General features: G+C 34.6%; 2 protein-coding genes across 2 annotated transcripts in view; one reads left to right on the top strand and one right to left on the bottom strand.

Moving 5' to 3' along the window:
- Nucleotides 1-14,613, top strand: part of LOC126688788 (dehydrodolichyl diphosphate synthase 2) — a 29,238-nt gene extending 14,625 nt beyond the window's left edge. The window contains exon 4 of the transcript XR_007644354.1: nt 14,588-14,613. The gene's annotated coding sequence lies outside the window, so the exon portion shown is untranslated. The remainder of the gene's footprint in view (nt 1-14,587) is intronic.
- Nucleotides 857-10,588, bottom strand: LOC126707031 (cation/H(+) antiporter 14-like). Its single transcript, XM_050406650.1, has 3 exons — nt 10,127-10,588; nt 2,223-3,218; nt 857-1,960 (listed from the first exon to the last, which is right to left on the bottom strand). Exons 1-3 carry the CDS (start codon nt 10,586-10,588, stop codon nt 857-859), a joined length of 2,562 nt encoding a protein of 853 aa, XP_050262607.1.
- Nucleotides 14,614-15,615: the final 1,002 nt, after the last annotated feature.

Raw genomic sequence — 15,615 nt, 5'->3', positions numbered from 1 at the left:
TCATATATTTAAAAATGAATTAATAAAAAAAACCCGTGCAAGGCACTGGCCCAACACTAGTTTTTAATATTTCTCTTTCTAAACTTATCATACAGCTATTGAGTGAGCCATATGATGTACAAGAAAAATACTCTATTTTTTCCTCTTTTACTCACATTAGCTTGGTGAATGTTGCTACAATTTTAGCGTGATGTGAACAATAAAGATTAGAGAGAGCTAAAAATATTTTCTTCTCATTTTTATCATTGAATGGTGATTTTGAATGTAAATTTGTGTTAAATGCTTATTTGTTTGTCATTGATAGTGGTTAAAATACAGTCATATATATATATATATATATAAGTTAGGTATTAAAACACAGAGCTTTTGTCAAATGTACAGACACATTTTGCTAAAAATATTATAAAAAAATACAAATGATATTAATGGTTTAGGTTTATTGATAAAACAAGTTTTTATTTTTATTTTTATTACAATAGATGAAAATTACTCCAATTGACTTACTAATTATATAAAAAACGTCCCATTAAACACTGTTGTCACCTTAGGCCACAAAATGTATCGAGCTAGCTTTAGCAAGCAACCAAATTGACTTTGAAAACATAAGAATTTTTCATTTCTTTCTTAAAACCAACTCTTGAAAAAAGAAAACAAAAACAGTTATCAAACATAACCACAACGTCTTAAAGAGGAAGACCATTGGTCAGTTCTTTGCAATTAAGTTTGCCTCTTCTATGGAAACTATTACAAATGAAATATTCTACAACCTAGCACTAGTTCTCGAAATGATCATCATATACCTTATTCATATCTTGGCTGAGATTCAAAGTTTACCTTTTGTAGTCTATCCACCCTCTTACTCTGGGCTGTTATGTTGCACCACTAAAACGGAAAACCTAAAACTTGAACTGGCTAGCACGTCCCCAAGTACTCCAAGCTCAGGGAATTTGCTCCATTCTATAAGGCCTAATGTAACTGGAGAATGTGGTTCATGGTATCTACCCACTATAACTAGATCAAAATTGTTTGCCATCTTCTGTATAACAAGAGTTGTATCTGCCCCATGTCTCACAGTCTCCTTTTCATGCTTTATTTTCTGATTTCGATTTATACTAGCCCATAATTCATCCATCGCCTCCTTGTCTAGATTATTTTGATAATTGCTTGTGTTGTAACTTGACGCTATAAGCTGAACCACTGTTAGGTTGACATTAGGATGCCCGACCATGCGAATGCTATACGCAAGTACCTCTCGATCATCAGCACCACCTATGAAAAGCATGGCAATCAAATATGATGAATTACCTGTCAAAATGCTCAAGTTGCTACCAATTTCGCCTCGGTCAACAAGAACTCCAATGGAGCAAGGGGCCTTCTTAAGCACATTTTTGTTTATGGTCCTAAGGAAAGGAATGTTTGCTTCGATTGTTCCATCAATTGCCCATGTTTTGTGAAAGGGAACAATTATGATGCTTGTTTTCTGATCCATTGCAAGAGTACATATATCATCATGCATGCTTGCACATGGTGCAATTGCTTTGAAGTTTTGTATTTTAACACTCCCTTCGCTGTAGTTCTCATAATGATCAAAGGCATTGCTAATTTGTCCAGAATAATCTAGATTAGAAGCTAATAAGTTGTTTTGCTTATCAAGTTTTACAAGGATAGATGCTGCCTGTCCTATGATCTCAATGAGCTGAAGGACACAGACAAAAATAGGATTTTCTTTTGTGGGGTTGGACACTTCAATGAGGTTAGTAAATGAAGATACATTCTCTTCTGAATGGATGCAGACCAGCATTCGGAGACCAGAGTTTTGTGCTGAGTTTGTGATTGTCCTCCTTGTGTCAGCCATGTATCTTGCGGAAGGGTCATAAAGGTGACGGATAAAAATTGTGGCCAACCCAGTTGCCATAATCATGCTGAAAATTAGAAGCGTATATGTTTGGGTTGTTATGAACTGTCAATGAACAAACAAAACAGAAGGTTAATGCACCATTAACATTATCTTACAAAGCAAACAAAACTTCATTCTTTTTTTTCTTTTTTTTTTATCATAAGATAATCGTAGGATTTGTAACTAAGTAAACAGAGCTTTAAGAAAAGTACTATAGTATTTTTTTTTTTTGGGAAAGTATTGAATGTGAAGACTGAAGTAAGCATTTAAGTTAAATTGATATTGATCCTATAGATTCTTCACACTTAGTTGTTTCTTGTGTTACCTGATTGTCGTGCCACACCCTAAATATAGTGATTTCCATAACGCCTTTGCAACACATGATGAGAGCCAGTGTCAAAGATTCCTTAAAAGGGATCTTAAAGTAGATTGATGGCAAAATGGTGCCAATGAACTTGCCAAAGTAACCAGCAAAAATGATGAGCTCTGTTTTTACTACAGACATGTTTGCTATGGAAGAGAGTTGCGTTTTGAACCCGCTAGTAACGCAATAGATTGGAAGTAGCAACCCAGTACAAAGAGCCTCAAGCTTTTGTATTATGGTTGCGCCTAATGTTGGCCCATTTGGCAAAGACAAACCAAGCACAAAAGTACCAAAGTGAGCATGTTCGCCAATATACTCTGCAAAAAATCCATTCACCAAAACTATACAAAGGATGGCTATAAAATGATTTTCCTCATTGGGTCTATTTTTTGGCATGAAACTGTCAACCCATATCACTAGGGGTCTCATTAGGAAGATTAAGATGAAGTAATAACCAACCATCGTTGCTATTATTGATAAAGGTTCGGTTGTGGAGTATTTCAAGGCTACTCCAATATTTCTCACAATAAATGCGAGAAGCCAACCACTTGCATCACTTACCAAGGACATGGAGGAAGCAAATCGGCCAATTTCTGAATTAAGAATGTTGATTTCATTAAGGAGGCTGGTGATGTCAACGAAAGGAGTCAAAGCATTTATAGTAATTAAGATTAAAAGTACAAGTGCATGCTCTGAAGGGTTAGCATGTTCTGTGATCTTGTATGCTGCCACTCCAAATACCAAGGGAATAATAGTCCCTGTTAGGGCGATTACCATGACTTTTCTTCCAATGCTCTTTACTAAGCTTGTATCAATCTGTAATCCTAATAGAAAGAGGTGAAACATGAAGCCAAACTCTGCAAATGTTAGAAGTACCAATCTGGCTCCTGGAGGAAATAATTTTGCGACATACACCTTGCTTTGACCTAGTAACGTTGGACCCATTATTATGCCGGCCTAGGAAAGCAGATTATTTTAAGTATCAGCATATATACTGTAAGAAACTTGATTTTGATCTAGCTATATGCATTTTGAATGTGGACAATAAGTTGGAAGGACCAAATGTGACAACATCAATTTTAAAAATTCCACTAGTAGGAAAATGATGACAACAATGATAAATGTTTAATTATTTAACAATAATTCTAATACTCCCCTCATATGTGAGTCTAAATTCCCTCTTAATAAGTGGGGGCTCAACACATAGGATTTTTAATTTTTTAAATGAGAGGTAGAATTGAGACATGAATTGAATTCCGGATCTTCTACCCTGATATCATGATAAATTACCAACTATTCCAAAACTTAAAATATGGACAAAGTTTTGGTTCAAACAAATTTGAAACTATCTTTTCTAACTCATTGTGTGACAAATTATAGACTACCTTTGTGTATTATTTAAACAAATCACATGACTTATTGAAAATGTCATGCGACTAAAATTACACATGAATGATTTTTTCAATTGTCACGTAGATTTGAGTAAGACAACTCCAAACATGACTAGGAAAAACATTTTCCATTAGAAAATGGTGAATTTTTTTTTTTTGGAAAAAAAAAAAAAAAAAAGGTAAAGGGTAGCTACAGGAGCTGCCAAATTAAAACATGGGAAATGACTTGATATGGACATGAGTTATGTAAAGAAACAGACTTACAACAATTTGTATGATGATCTTGGGTTGGCGAAGAGGCCTAAAAACAATGAAAGTGAAACCTAAGACGATAAAAATCATGATGATCTCGACCAGTAGAATTGAAGTGTTGTTGTCCAAAGGATGATCCCCGTGCCAGAAATCCCTGGAGTTATTTACGTGGGTGTATTGACACACCATTGATTCACCTAAGGCAGTCCCTCTAGCCCTTGTCAACCCTTTTGAATTGTTCATGGTAAGCTGAAACAGTCTTAATTTGTTAATTGTAAAAATTCAAGAAGGATAATGATTAGCTTACACGACAAGACAACAACAAGATCAAAAACATATTGAATGATGGAAAAAGAAAAGAAGGTAAGCCTTTAAAAAGAGTAGAAATTGGGGAAGAGATAAAGAGATTAATGTCAATAGGATATATAGACGAGAAATTTGGAAGTGTGAATAGACATTTGCAAGTTTCAAGATTTTTCTAATTGACTAACTTCCAAAAGGGTTTCAAACGACCAACTAGTCAAAACTTCAATGTTGACTTTTGATGTTGGTCTTTGAAAAAGACAGGGTTTTTGAGGTTGTTTATTTATAAGATCACCGTACAGGACAAGACAACAAGATCAAAAACATATTGAATGATGGAAAAAGAATAGAAGGTAAGCCTTTAAAAAGACTAGAAATTGGGGAAGAGATAAAGAGATTAATGTTAATAGGATATATAGACGAGAAATTTGGAAGTGTGAATAGACATTTGCAAGTTTCAAGGTTTTTCTAATTGACTAAGTTCCAAAAGAGTTTCAAACAACCAACTAGTCAAAACTTCAATGTTGACTTTTGAGGTTGGTCTTTGAAAAGGATAGGGTTTTTAAGGTTGTTTATTTATAAGATCACTGTAAAGAAAGGGATGTTGAGATTGTTTAGGGTCTGTTTGTTAATGTTGTTTGAACAATAGTTTTGGTTGTTTAAACAGCACAATATGTATTTTCACAATACTTTTTCACCCACACATATTTCCACAACACTTAAAAAACATTACTAGAAATCTCTTATCAAACTAGCCTTTATTTTTTAAGAACACTATTTGTTACCGTATACACACAGGTAGCTCCACTTTGAAGGCAAGGGGGTCAAACTAACCTAACCAAAAAAAATAAGTATCTATAATCTATATTTACATATAGGACAAAACTTAAGTACAGTACCTTAGATGTTGTTTCTTACATTCTCCTTTTAAGATTCAGTCATGTGGATATTTAACTAAAATATACACTTCTATCTTATGAGAAAAAACCAAATGGCAGAATCTTAAGAGGGGAATTTAAAGAACAACACATAATTATCGTACCTAAGTCTTACCCTTATATATATATATATATATAGAAGTTGAAGTCTATCATTTTTTTTTTAAATCACATCATCAGTCACATCACTATTTTTTCCCCATTTTTTAAAATAATATTAATATATAAATAGTGCAACTTTACACATTTTCTAACTTATTATATTCAATTTACCATTAATTCTGCCATCTTCCAATTCTAACTCTTCCTTTCCCCTTCAAACCCTTCATGTGCCATCATTGCAATTAACTACATTGTTTTTAATGATATAAATTTCCAATTGCTCTTTATCCACCTCCACAAAAGTTGCCAAAGTAGCATTAGATTTGGAAAGTCCCTTTGAGGTGTGTTCATTCCCATCTTATTTTTTCTTTTTCCCCAACTTCAAGTTTTTTATTGGAATTTTGATAGTTTGTGGCTAATATGGTTTTTTGTGAGTTGTTCACAATGTGATCACTTTGGGCTATGGGTGGCTAGGATTTGGTTTGCTGGTTATGAGAAGGGTTTTTAAGGATTAAAAATCTCTACAATAACTTCATATTCATGTTGTACAATTTTTATTTTATATTTGTGTTTTAGCCCATCAATTTTTCACTTCATATTCATGTTGGATGTTGGACCTTTCTCAATTTATATTTGGTTCCAAAAGTCATAAATACTATATTTAGCACATTGTTTCTTATTATATGCAAAACATAACAATTTCATCTTGATGCCCAATAGAAAATAATAAATATGCCACAAAAGGTTGATGAGTTTGTGTGTCACAAGGAAATTGAGAATCTCAACCTAATTAGGGGTTTGATTTTTATTTGATTTTGGCAATGCTAAATGTGGAATTTGATTCTTGCTGGGTTTAGGAACATTAATCTAGATTCATGGATGTTTGACAATGAAGATTTTTAAGTGGCCAGAGACATTTCTAACTTTAAGAGAAAGACAGTTTTTTCTTCCTTTTTCTTCACAACAAGCTCTTGGTCCATGTGTTGACCTAGGCCAGTTTGGACCAAATGGAAAAAATTGATCATTTGAGGTGTGACATGTTGATTCTAATGATGGCATTAAGGAAGCTTAGAGAGCAGTATTTTCCAACACAAATGCTTTATTGCTTACATTCAGCAAGTTCATAATTAAGTTGTTCTCTCATTTAGTAGCTCCAATTGAAGCCAGAGCGTTATAGCTCAACCAACTCATGTTGTTTCTAATAGAGACATTCATGATTTAAACTTCAAATCCTCGTTTCCCCATTATAACCGCAGATTTTTTTTTTTCTTTTTTTTAAGTAGAATCATAGAATATCCTCTTTCTCGCTTGTCACTTAATCCTTAAGGCTGATTTTCAATTATGATCAATTTGCTCTCAAACCCCTTTTATTATAGTGTTGATATGTGAGAATCAATGAGCACTTGTACATGCCATAAGTCATGCTTGTTGGTTTGAATTTTGGGGGTTAGTTGCTTGCATGTGCATCACATTTATTTTGGCAAAGAGATAAAAATAGGTTTTTTACCTTTGTCGACAATTGTGACTAAGATAATCTATACTATCTATAATTGGATTCCTCCCTTTAATCTGGACTTCTCTCAATGTCAAAAATACCTCATCTAATAACCAATGACTTTTCCTTGTTTTAGGAATAAGGTCAATAACATCATAGGATTCCCCATAAAATTCTCCTTCTTAATTAGACTTTTATGTGGTTCAAAAATATCCCTACAACGTTTAAGTAAAGACAAAACATGGGAACAAATACGTAAAATAAAACTCACTACACCACTTTCAAATACACATTAAAAAAAAAAAAAAAAAAACACCATTCACCTCCCAGTCCATTTGAATTAATGTCTATGTTTTATTTTAATTCAAATACTAGGTCATTGCCACATCTATATCACTTTTTTTCATTATTGCAAAGAGATGAAAACTCACTAACCTCTTTTTTAGTTAAAATGGAGTTCCTTCAAATTAAGGATAACAAAGTCATTTTACAAGTGTTGATACCCGTTTTTGACAAATAGCCCAATAGTGAAGGAAGATGAAGGAGGAAAAGAGTGAAAGAAACCTGATAGAAGCAAAAGGGTCATGGGAGCCCAAGAAAAGAGGTAAAAAGCTAATGGGCTTATAGGGCAAGAAATAACAGTCAGTAGACTCATAGGCACAATGAGAGGTAAAATAAAGTAAATGGGCTATGAAAGTTCAAGAAAAGAGGTAAATACCCAATGGGCCAACGTGGCAGGAAATAATAGCCAGCAGGCCCATGGACACAACAAGAGGTAAAAGTAAAGTAAATAAGTTATGAAAGTCCAATAAAAAAGGTAAACGCCCAATGGGCCAACATGGTAGGAAATAATAGCTAGCAAGCCCATGGGTACAAAAGAGGTAAAAGTAAAGTAAATGGGCTATGAGGGCCTAAAGGAATAAGTAAAAAACCAATGGGTTGATAGGTTTATGACCATAGCAAGAAGAGAAAAATAGACTAGTGGGCCCAAGGACATAAGAAAGAAGAACAAAAACCCAATGAATTGGTTTGGCAAGAACTTATGCCAAACAAGCAAACAAGCCCATGAGGAAATGAGAAGAAATAAGGTAAACCCAGAAACCCATGCACCTTTTCGTGGAAGATAAAAGCAAGTAGAAAAGACACACAGCAAAATTAGACATGACAGAAACGACATGGGAATGAAAGAAAACAAACGTAAAGGATAGCGTAAAGAGCACACAAGGGCCAGAGCACCATCCACTTATACCCAGCCAATATAGGAGAGGTGGGCACACAATCAAGGGATTTAGAGGATGTGGTTTGGTAATGGGGGGAAAAGTCTATTTTGGGTTTCCAACTATAACTTCTTTTGGAAAAAATGCCTTGCTAGGATGGCATTTTGCCCAAAAGAGGTAGTAGACGGCTGGGACCACTTGATGCATGCCATAGAGGTAGGTAGTGAGAGACACAAACCCTTATCCATTGAGGCAAGAGGGGAAAGGCGGGAGGAAGATCAAATAGAAGAAGAAAAGTGAGGTGAGCTTTACTGTAGGTATCACCGCAAGAGTGACCATCACACCATGAATTGCTATGCTTTAAGGAATATCTTCCATGAGATGGTAGCCAAGGGAGATTTGGTAATCAAGAATATAAAGCATACAAACCAAAGGATGCACATGCTTGAGGTTGCCATGACTTTCTTTATGGAATGCGAAGATCCTGTAGGGGAAAAGGCTAGGAGTATGGCTAGTAGCAACTCCACACCCCCACCTATGCAGGATGAAGAAATGACGTTGAGAATCCAGCAAGATGATAAAGTCCATTCCTTGTTGGAAGGGATAGGTCTTAGGTCGTTGGCTAGACGGGAAGCAGCACAAGCGTTAACCTAAGTAGTGGAAAGAAGATAGAGAGTTGCTGCTTTTGAAGGAAGTTTATTGCAGGTGCCTTATCAGGAGACCAAAGATTCTGTGACCTTCTCCTTAAGAGACTTAGCCAATCAAACAGTTGATGGCAAAAGACCACTATATATTATTGTCTTTTTGGGAGCTTCTTAGATCAAGAGACCCTTGGTAGACACTAGTGCTTCAACCAACATCCTGCCCCTCCTAACACTAGATGCCTTGGGTATCCCACGAGAAAGAATCATCCGAGAGCCACTCCAATTGTCTGGGATAGGGATGTTGCACCAGTGCACTTTGGGGCATGTGTCCTTGGATTTAAGGGTAGGGTCTATTAGAGCGCGTACTCTTATACAATTGATGGATGGTGATATTTCACACCATATCATCTTAGGCTGCCCTTGGCTCCGTGCTTATAAAGTCATGACCTTTACGTATCATCAGTGTGGAAACCTGTTTAGCAAGGTAGGCTTGTAATTATTGAGGCCACTAGGATGCCTTACGACAAAGTGGAACTTCATTTCGTTGAGGCAGCCCTGTACCAAGAACTTGAGCCTAAATAAGGGAACATGATCCTTCATTTCAACGCCACCGTGCTAAGGAGGGATGAGGAAGATGAGGGAGAAGTCATAAAACTTGTGTGCAGGAAATACCAATCCCTTAAAAAAGGACCTTAAAATGCTAAATCTGTTAAGTAATGCACAAATGGGTTGAATAATATTCATTTATGTAAAATGCAAACCATTGGTCACATCAATACAAGAATGTTCATACAAATGTATAATTAAGCATGATAACCATATTATATTCTAATATCATGTACATTAAAGGATTACATTTGTTCTCTTATTAATACCAAAATTCTAAACTAGCGCATATTTTAGCTCAATATGCTAGAAATTTAGATTCTTACTAACTTGAGTAGAGAAAAATCTAGTACTCATTGAGTCAGTTTTAGCTCACGATGTTTTGAATTTATATTCATATGAATAAAATTACATGTCTTTAAAATAAATAAATAAAAATAAAAGAAACTTATCCAATTCCCACTTCTTAAAAATTAAAAATAAAACAATAATTTGAGACTATTGACTATTAAAGGTCGATTTGGAATCCGCTTATTTTGTTGAAATTAAATTTTTTTTTTTTGAAAGTACTATAAATAAAGGTAAAAGTTAACTGAAATAGTACAGTAGGACCCATAAATAATATCAAAAAGTGCAGTGAGACCCATGAATAGTAGAAAAAATAAGCTGAATAGTAAAATAAGTTGGCAAATTTTGGCGTAAATGCACTTTTAGTCACTACATTTTGACTTTTTTCTATTTTAATCCCTATATTTTATTTTTATTACTTTTAGTCCGTAAACCAATTAATGTGGGACATTTAAGTTCTTGAAGTACCATTCCGTCACCAAACTAACGGGAAACGCTGACATGGTTGATGGATCAATAAAATAACGGGAAGAAATCAGACTCATCAAGCAATAAAATAATAAACTCACGTGAAGAAGAGCCAAGCAATCTGTCATCCAACACTGCGCCATTGCATAAACAGCCTCCAGACCTCTTTCCCCTGACAATGCAAAACCTTTGTTCAACACTGCCAAGTCAGTCACATTTTCAATAACTTTAAATACTTTTTCTTGAAACTCCTTTCCCATGTACACATCTTTGCTAACATTTGTGGGCAGGCTACACTTCACGTAGTCATGCTTTTCATTGAGGGACTCTTTGAAGAAGTTATAGGTATCATAACGAAAGAAACAACCATCAAGATAAATGCAAGCCGAGTTTGAAGGAAGGCATTTAGGAAGCCTTGTCCTGGTCTCAGAGTAGCAGGATAAGCAATCCTTGTGTGAGAGGAAACCATAGCATTGAGCATATGTGAAGATCTCAAGCTTTGTCGAAAGCACAGCATTGGCTTCCCAGTGCTCATCATTAATTTTTCTAGATACTTCTTCCATTGAAGATATGAAATTAGGAATGAAGTTTAGGCTGGATTCCAGCTTTATGGAACCACAAAGTCGCTGACTAAAGAGGCTTGAGGGTCAGAGAGGGAGACATCGAAGAAGAAGAAGAGGAAGATGAAGAAAATAAGGAACACCATTTGGTGCTCTGTTTGATGCTCTGTTTCCTCTGTTTCATATGTTTTAGAATTGATAAGAAACGGAGCAAACGGATGTTTATCTCTTTCTTTTTCCCTCTTTCTTTTCATGTGAGAATTGGGAGAGGGAGAGAAGCTGAACCCAACAAGGGAATGGTGTGGTTTTGTGTAAATTGCTTTATGTTTCTTCTTCTTCTTTACCTGCACGCCAGATTGCTTGGCTCTTCTTCACGTGAGTTTATTATTTTATTGTGTGGTCAGTCTGATTTCTTCCCGTTATTTTATTGATACATGTGTAAAAAAAATTATTATTTTATTGATTTGTTAACCACATCAGCGATACCATTAATTTGGTGACGGAATAATCCTTCAAAGACTTAAATGTTCCATGTTAATCGGTTTAAGGGTTAAAAATGATAAAAATAAAAAGTAGAAACTAAAATGGATCTAATACTATTTATATATTTAAAAATTATTTTATTATAAAATTTTTAATATTTAGTTTTCGACCATAAACAGTATCAAAACAGAACTAGTATTTAGCATCATTTTCTCTATTATTTCGGAAGAGGAATCAAAGTTCAAACTCGTTACATATTACATATATTACACGGTCAGAGAGTGATAGTCTCGGGGGAGAGAGAGATGAGTGGAGCAGGGAAGAAGGTAACTGAGGCGGCATTTGAGGCATCGAAGAGCATAGATTGGGATGCGATGGCTAAGCTTCTCGTCTCCGACGAGGCTCGCTAAGAGTTCTCCACTCTTCGTCGTGCCTTCGACGAGGTCAACAACACCCTCCGAACCAAGTTCGGTCAGGCACGGTACCTCCTCTCTCTCTCTCTCATCGATCTTCTTTTTTAGCTAATTACATTGACACCAAGTTCATTCATACTTCATTGCTTTAGCCTTCAGGCTTTTGGTTGATTTGTGTTCTACATTTTAAGCTTAATTAATGATATGAAATTGATCCAAGTCAGCCGTTGAGATTGATTTCTTTGTTTTTGTTTATGTAAAAAACCAGAAACAATTTCTTCCAAGTTTTTTTAATTTTTTTATTTTTATTTTATGAATGTTTTAGAATTTTAAACTATTTGGTTTGTTATTGTGTCTTACAAATCAGTGTGGGTGTGTTTGGATTGGGTCATTGCAATTCCATGGCTAAGTTCAGGTTTACATGGCATTGATCTTTGACGCTCATTTTGTTTATAGAACTTGCTAGAGCTTATGAATTTTATAAACTCATTTTCAAATTATGAGACTTGGAATTGGTAATCTTTATTTATTTTTCTCCTTTTATACGTTGTTGTTTTGTCCCAATGAATACAAAAGCCTGCATTTTTATTTTATTTTATTTTTTGGAATCTTTGTTTATTCTTTTGTCTGTTTTGTATTTTTGAAATTCGCGTAATGAATTTGTATGAAAATCATGGTGACACTAACAATTAAGACATCATATGAAATTTCTGGGCCTTGTTTATATTTATCTATAATCTGATAATCCATTTTGTTAATTTATTTTTTGAAAGATGCAGGAACCTGACCCGATTGACTGAGATGGGTCTCACATAGTTGATATTTACAAGGAAGCATATGATAGTATGTATTATACATTTCCTATGTGCCATTTATATTTATTCTTCATATAACGTTTTTCGTTATCATCTTGCATGAGATGGGTGAGTCTGTTTGAGCGAAAGTCTCCATACTTAGGTTCTTTTCTCTGTAGTAGGAAACTACTTCCAAGCTGTAGTCTTCTATAAGAATGAATGCATCCAATCCTTGTTTATTTTTCTTGCATCTTCCTAAAGCACAAGAAATTTCAGGTCATAGATCATAAAATAGTGAACCTTCTAGAACTTATCTGCATGCACTATGTCTATGTGTGACTGTAGGTAGCATATACAGCTATTCAAAAATTGAACTTTTTGTATAGTTGAATTCAGTATTGACTGTTTGGTTAGGTTTTCTTTAAAATTCAGCATATAGGTTTTCTTTAGCTCACCATTTCAATACTTAAATATATAAATAAAAAAAGAACCTGGGGATTAATGTATATCTTATGCCTCCTACCTATCAAGAAAAAGAAGTTATTGAGATGCCTCCTTCATAATTCCCTTAGGAAGTTGTGGATAAGTGAGTACAGATGGCCATAAATTGTCTATTCTATAGAGAGTATTGAAAATATTTTTTAACTCCCCCTTCCAAAAAGAAAATAACTACATCTAGATTAACGATAAAATTTTATCTGCAGAAGTGCAGAGTATACTTGTAAAAGAGAACAAGATTTTCTTTTTCAGAGATAATTCCATTCCTTCTCTTCTGTGCTAGGTCTTTTTCTTTGGGGGGGGGGGGGGGGGGGTAGGGGGAGCCTGTGGTTATAGGAGTTAGCTTTTTTATTGAATTTCAGTTGTTTTTGTAAACATATCAATTGATAAAAGAAAGACATGCTGTATTCAAATCACTTATATTTTTCTTCCAGATTGTATGTACCTGCAGGATTATTTTGGAAAAACAGTGGAGTAATGCTAGAACAAAAAAATTCTATTGGAAACATTCCTTTAATAGTTTAGGTGCCAAATAATAGAACCCACTGTTGTGTTGATTTGAGGTGTTGTTAAGGCTGACTTCATCTCTGTTCAGTGGGTGAATCTTGCACATATGGAAAAGCTTCATATCAAAATCTTTAAAATTACATTTTGTTTTATTTTTGTGGATGATTTCTCATGTATACATCCTATGTACTAGGAATGCACCCCTCTTTTTCACTTTTTTTTAATTAAACTTTATTTAGTTACATAAAAAGAAAAGACCAAGATAATGGCAGTAGGGAAAAGGTTTTTGGGAATTCACCCAGCCTTGTCCAATAATTGCTTCATTGGAATCAAACAAGTATAATTAAATGGTTTATGGTGGTAGAATTGGTTGATCGATCTGCTTTCTGCACTTATTTATTTCCTTTAGTCTGTTAACTTTATATTAGCCTGATTTTGGCACTATATATGTTAATCTGCAGACATTCAGATCCCAAAGTATGTAGACACCATCACTCCTCATTACAAACACAAGTCTGATGCCTTGGTAATGGCCGCAATTATTTATTTATTTATTTTTATTGGTTCTCATTACTCTCCTATTCTCCTATTAAAGCTAAAGGATCCCTTTTTTCTTTTCTCTTTTTTTTTTTTTTTTTTTTTTTTTTTTTTTTCGTGCTTTGTTTCGACAAATGTCTGGAACTGCTCATACTTGTTTTGATTTGCATAATTGAACATGTAACATCCAAGAGGGCATGAAGAATATCCAAATGTCCATGGATATGATGGGAATGGGATGACTTCCGGTCATATCTTGTGAGAAACTGAAATCAAGGGAATCATTTCTATCAGGAATACCTGAATTGACAAATTCCTGTAAGAAAGGTTCCGATGTTGTTTATCTTCTGCTAGGAAACATGAAAAATCAACATGAACAGGGGTTAAAAAAGGTCCAAATGTCTTAGAATCTGATGAAATTGCTCCTGGTAAGTCAAAGATGGCGTCGTTCAACTAGAAGACATCAGCGAAAGCTTGGTTGAACAGGAATTAGAAACCAACTGTACCGAGTATCCCTATCCTGATCTACTAATACGAACCAGTGGTGAACTAAGAGTCAGCAACTTCTTGTTATGGCAGTTGGCCTACACTGAATTTTTCTTTGTAAAAGAACTCTGGCCTGATTTTGGGAAAGCTGAGTTTGTAGAGGCTTTAATTTCATTTCAGCAAAGACAGAGACGCTATGGTGCACGTCTTACATAAGAAATAGCCAATTACATAGATCTTAGCTTCTGTATCATCATGCAGAGAATTTGAACCATGCAATAAAGGTTTCTTATGATAATTTCACGATCCAGCATTGAAGTATAAGAATCATGTATAGCTAGTTCAACTTGCACCTAATCAACATCAAGGTGCTGGATGCACATATAATAAACAAACTTAGGTCAGTTTGTGTCAGAAAGATTTCTATATCTCTTCTTAGCTAAACATGGGCCATGGGGTAATTTTTTTGCCAGAATCATGGATTTTATTATCTTACTTATCAATATTACATAAAGGAGCATTGTTTTCCACAATCTCATTGCATAAAGAAGCATAGATTTTCTGTAAGCTCTGTGTTTCTAATTTTTTTTCCTGTCTACTGTCCTTTTGTACATGCAGATTGACAAGAACTTTTGCAATTAAGGGACTGTTTGGTACATCATTTTAAACACATGTTTTCAATTTTTAGACAATATTACACGCATTTTCACACACTTTTTCACCTATACTTAATTCCAAAAAAACTGAAAACTGTTGTTTAAACACATACCAAACAGGCTATAAATTTTTGTGTTGTTGAAATTAAAATGAAATATATAATATCATAGAGATGAGAGAGCGAAAGCAATGAGAGGAGAAAAAAAAAATATGGAACCTAAGAAGCATGGACAAGAGTACGGGTACAATACAGCGACACGAATAATTTCTGAAAAATTATAATATGAAACTGCCAGTATGAAATTGGTATGTCTGTGCTTCCTAGGATGGAACAGTACTAGGATTACGTGGTTCGACCTACAACATACATCCATGAAGGTAGTCCTTGATGGCTATATCTTCACTATAATCTCAATTCATGTGTTACAATGAACCCAATATGAAGTATTTATAAGTGATTAAAATTAACCATAAAATAGACCATGGTTAATTGACTTATAATACAAGTAATATATTTTTCTTACACACCAAGCAAGAATAGACTTGGGCCTTGACTATTGGACTTGGTATCTCTACGCCCCTCAAACTCAAGGTGGAAGCTTGAAGACAACTTAAGTTTGGAAAGTGAATTCATGAAAATGCTTGAAAGATGCCC

This window comes from Quercus robur, chromosome 1 (assembly GCF_932294415.1).
Source record: "Quercus robur chromosome 1, dhQueRobu3.1, whole genome shotgun sequence".
NCBI lineage: Eukaryota > Viridiplantae > Streptophyta > Magnoliopsida > Fagales > Fagaceae > Quercus > Quercus robur.
Note: the sequence above shows the minus strand (reverse complement) of the source record. Positions and strands in the feature narration are given on the sequence as shown.

Coding starts and splice junctions, on each gene's coding strand:
- LOC126707031 (XM_050406650.1), bottom strand. CDS start 10,588: ATGGAAGAAGTATCTAGAAAAATTAATGATGAGCACTGGGAAGCCAAT. Junction 3,219..10,126: donor ATTGCTTGGCTCTTCTTCAC/GTGAGTTTATTA, acceptor CTGCTTTCCTAG/GCCGGCATAATAATGGGTCC. Junction 1,961..2,222: donor GGGTGTGGCACGACAATCAG/GTAACACAAGAA, acceptor GTTCATTGACAG/TTCATAACAACCCAAACATA.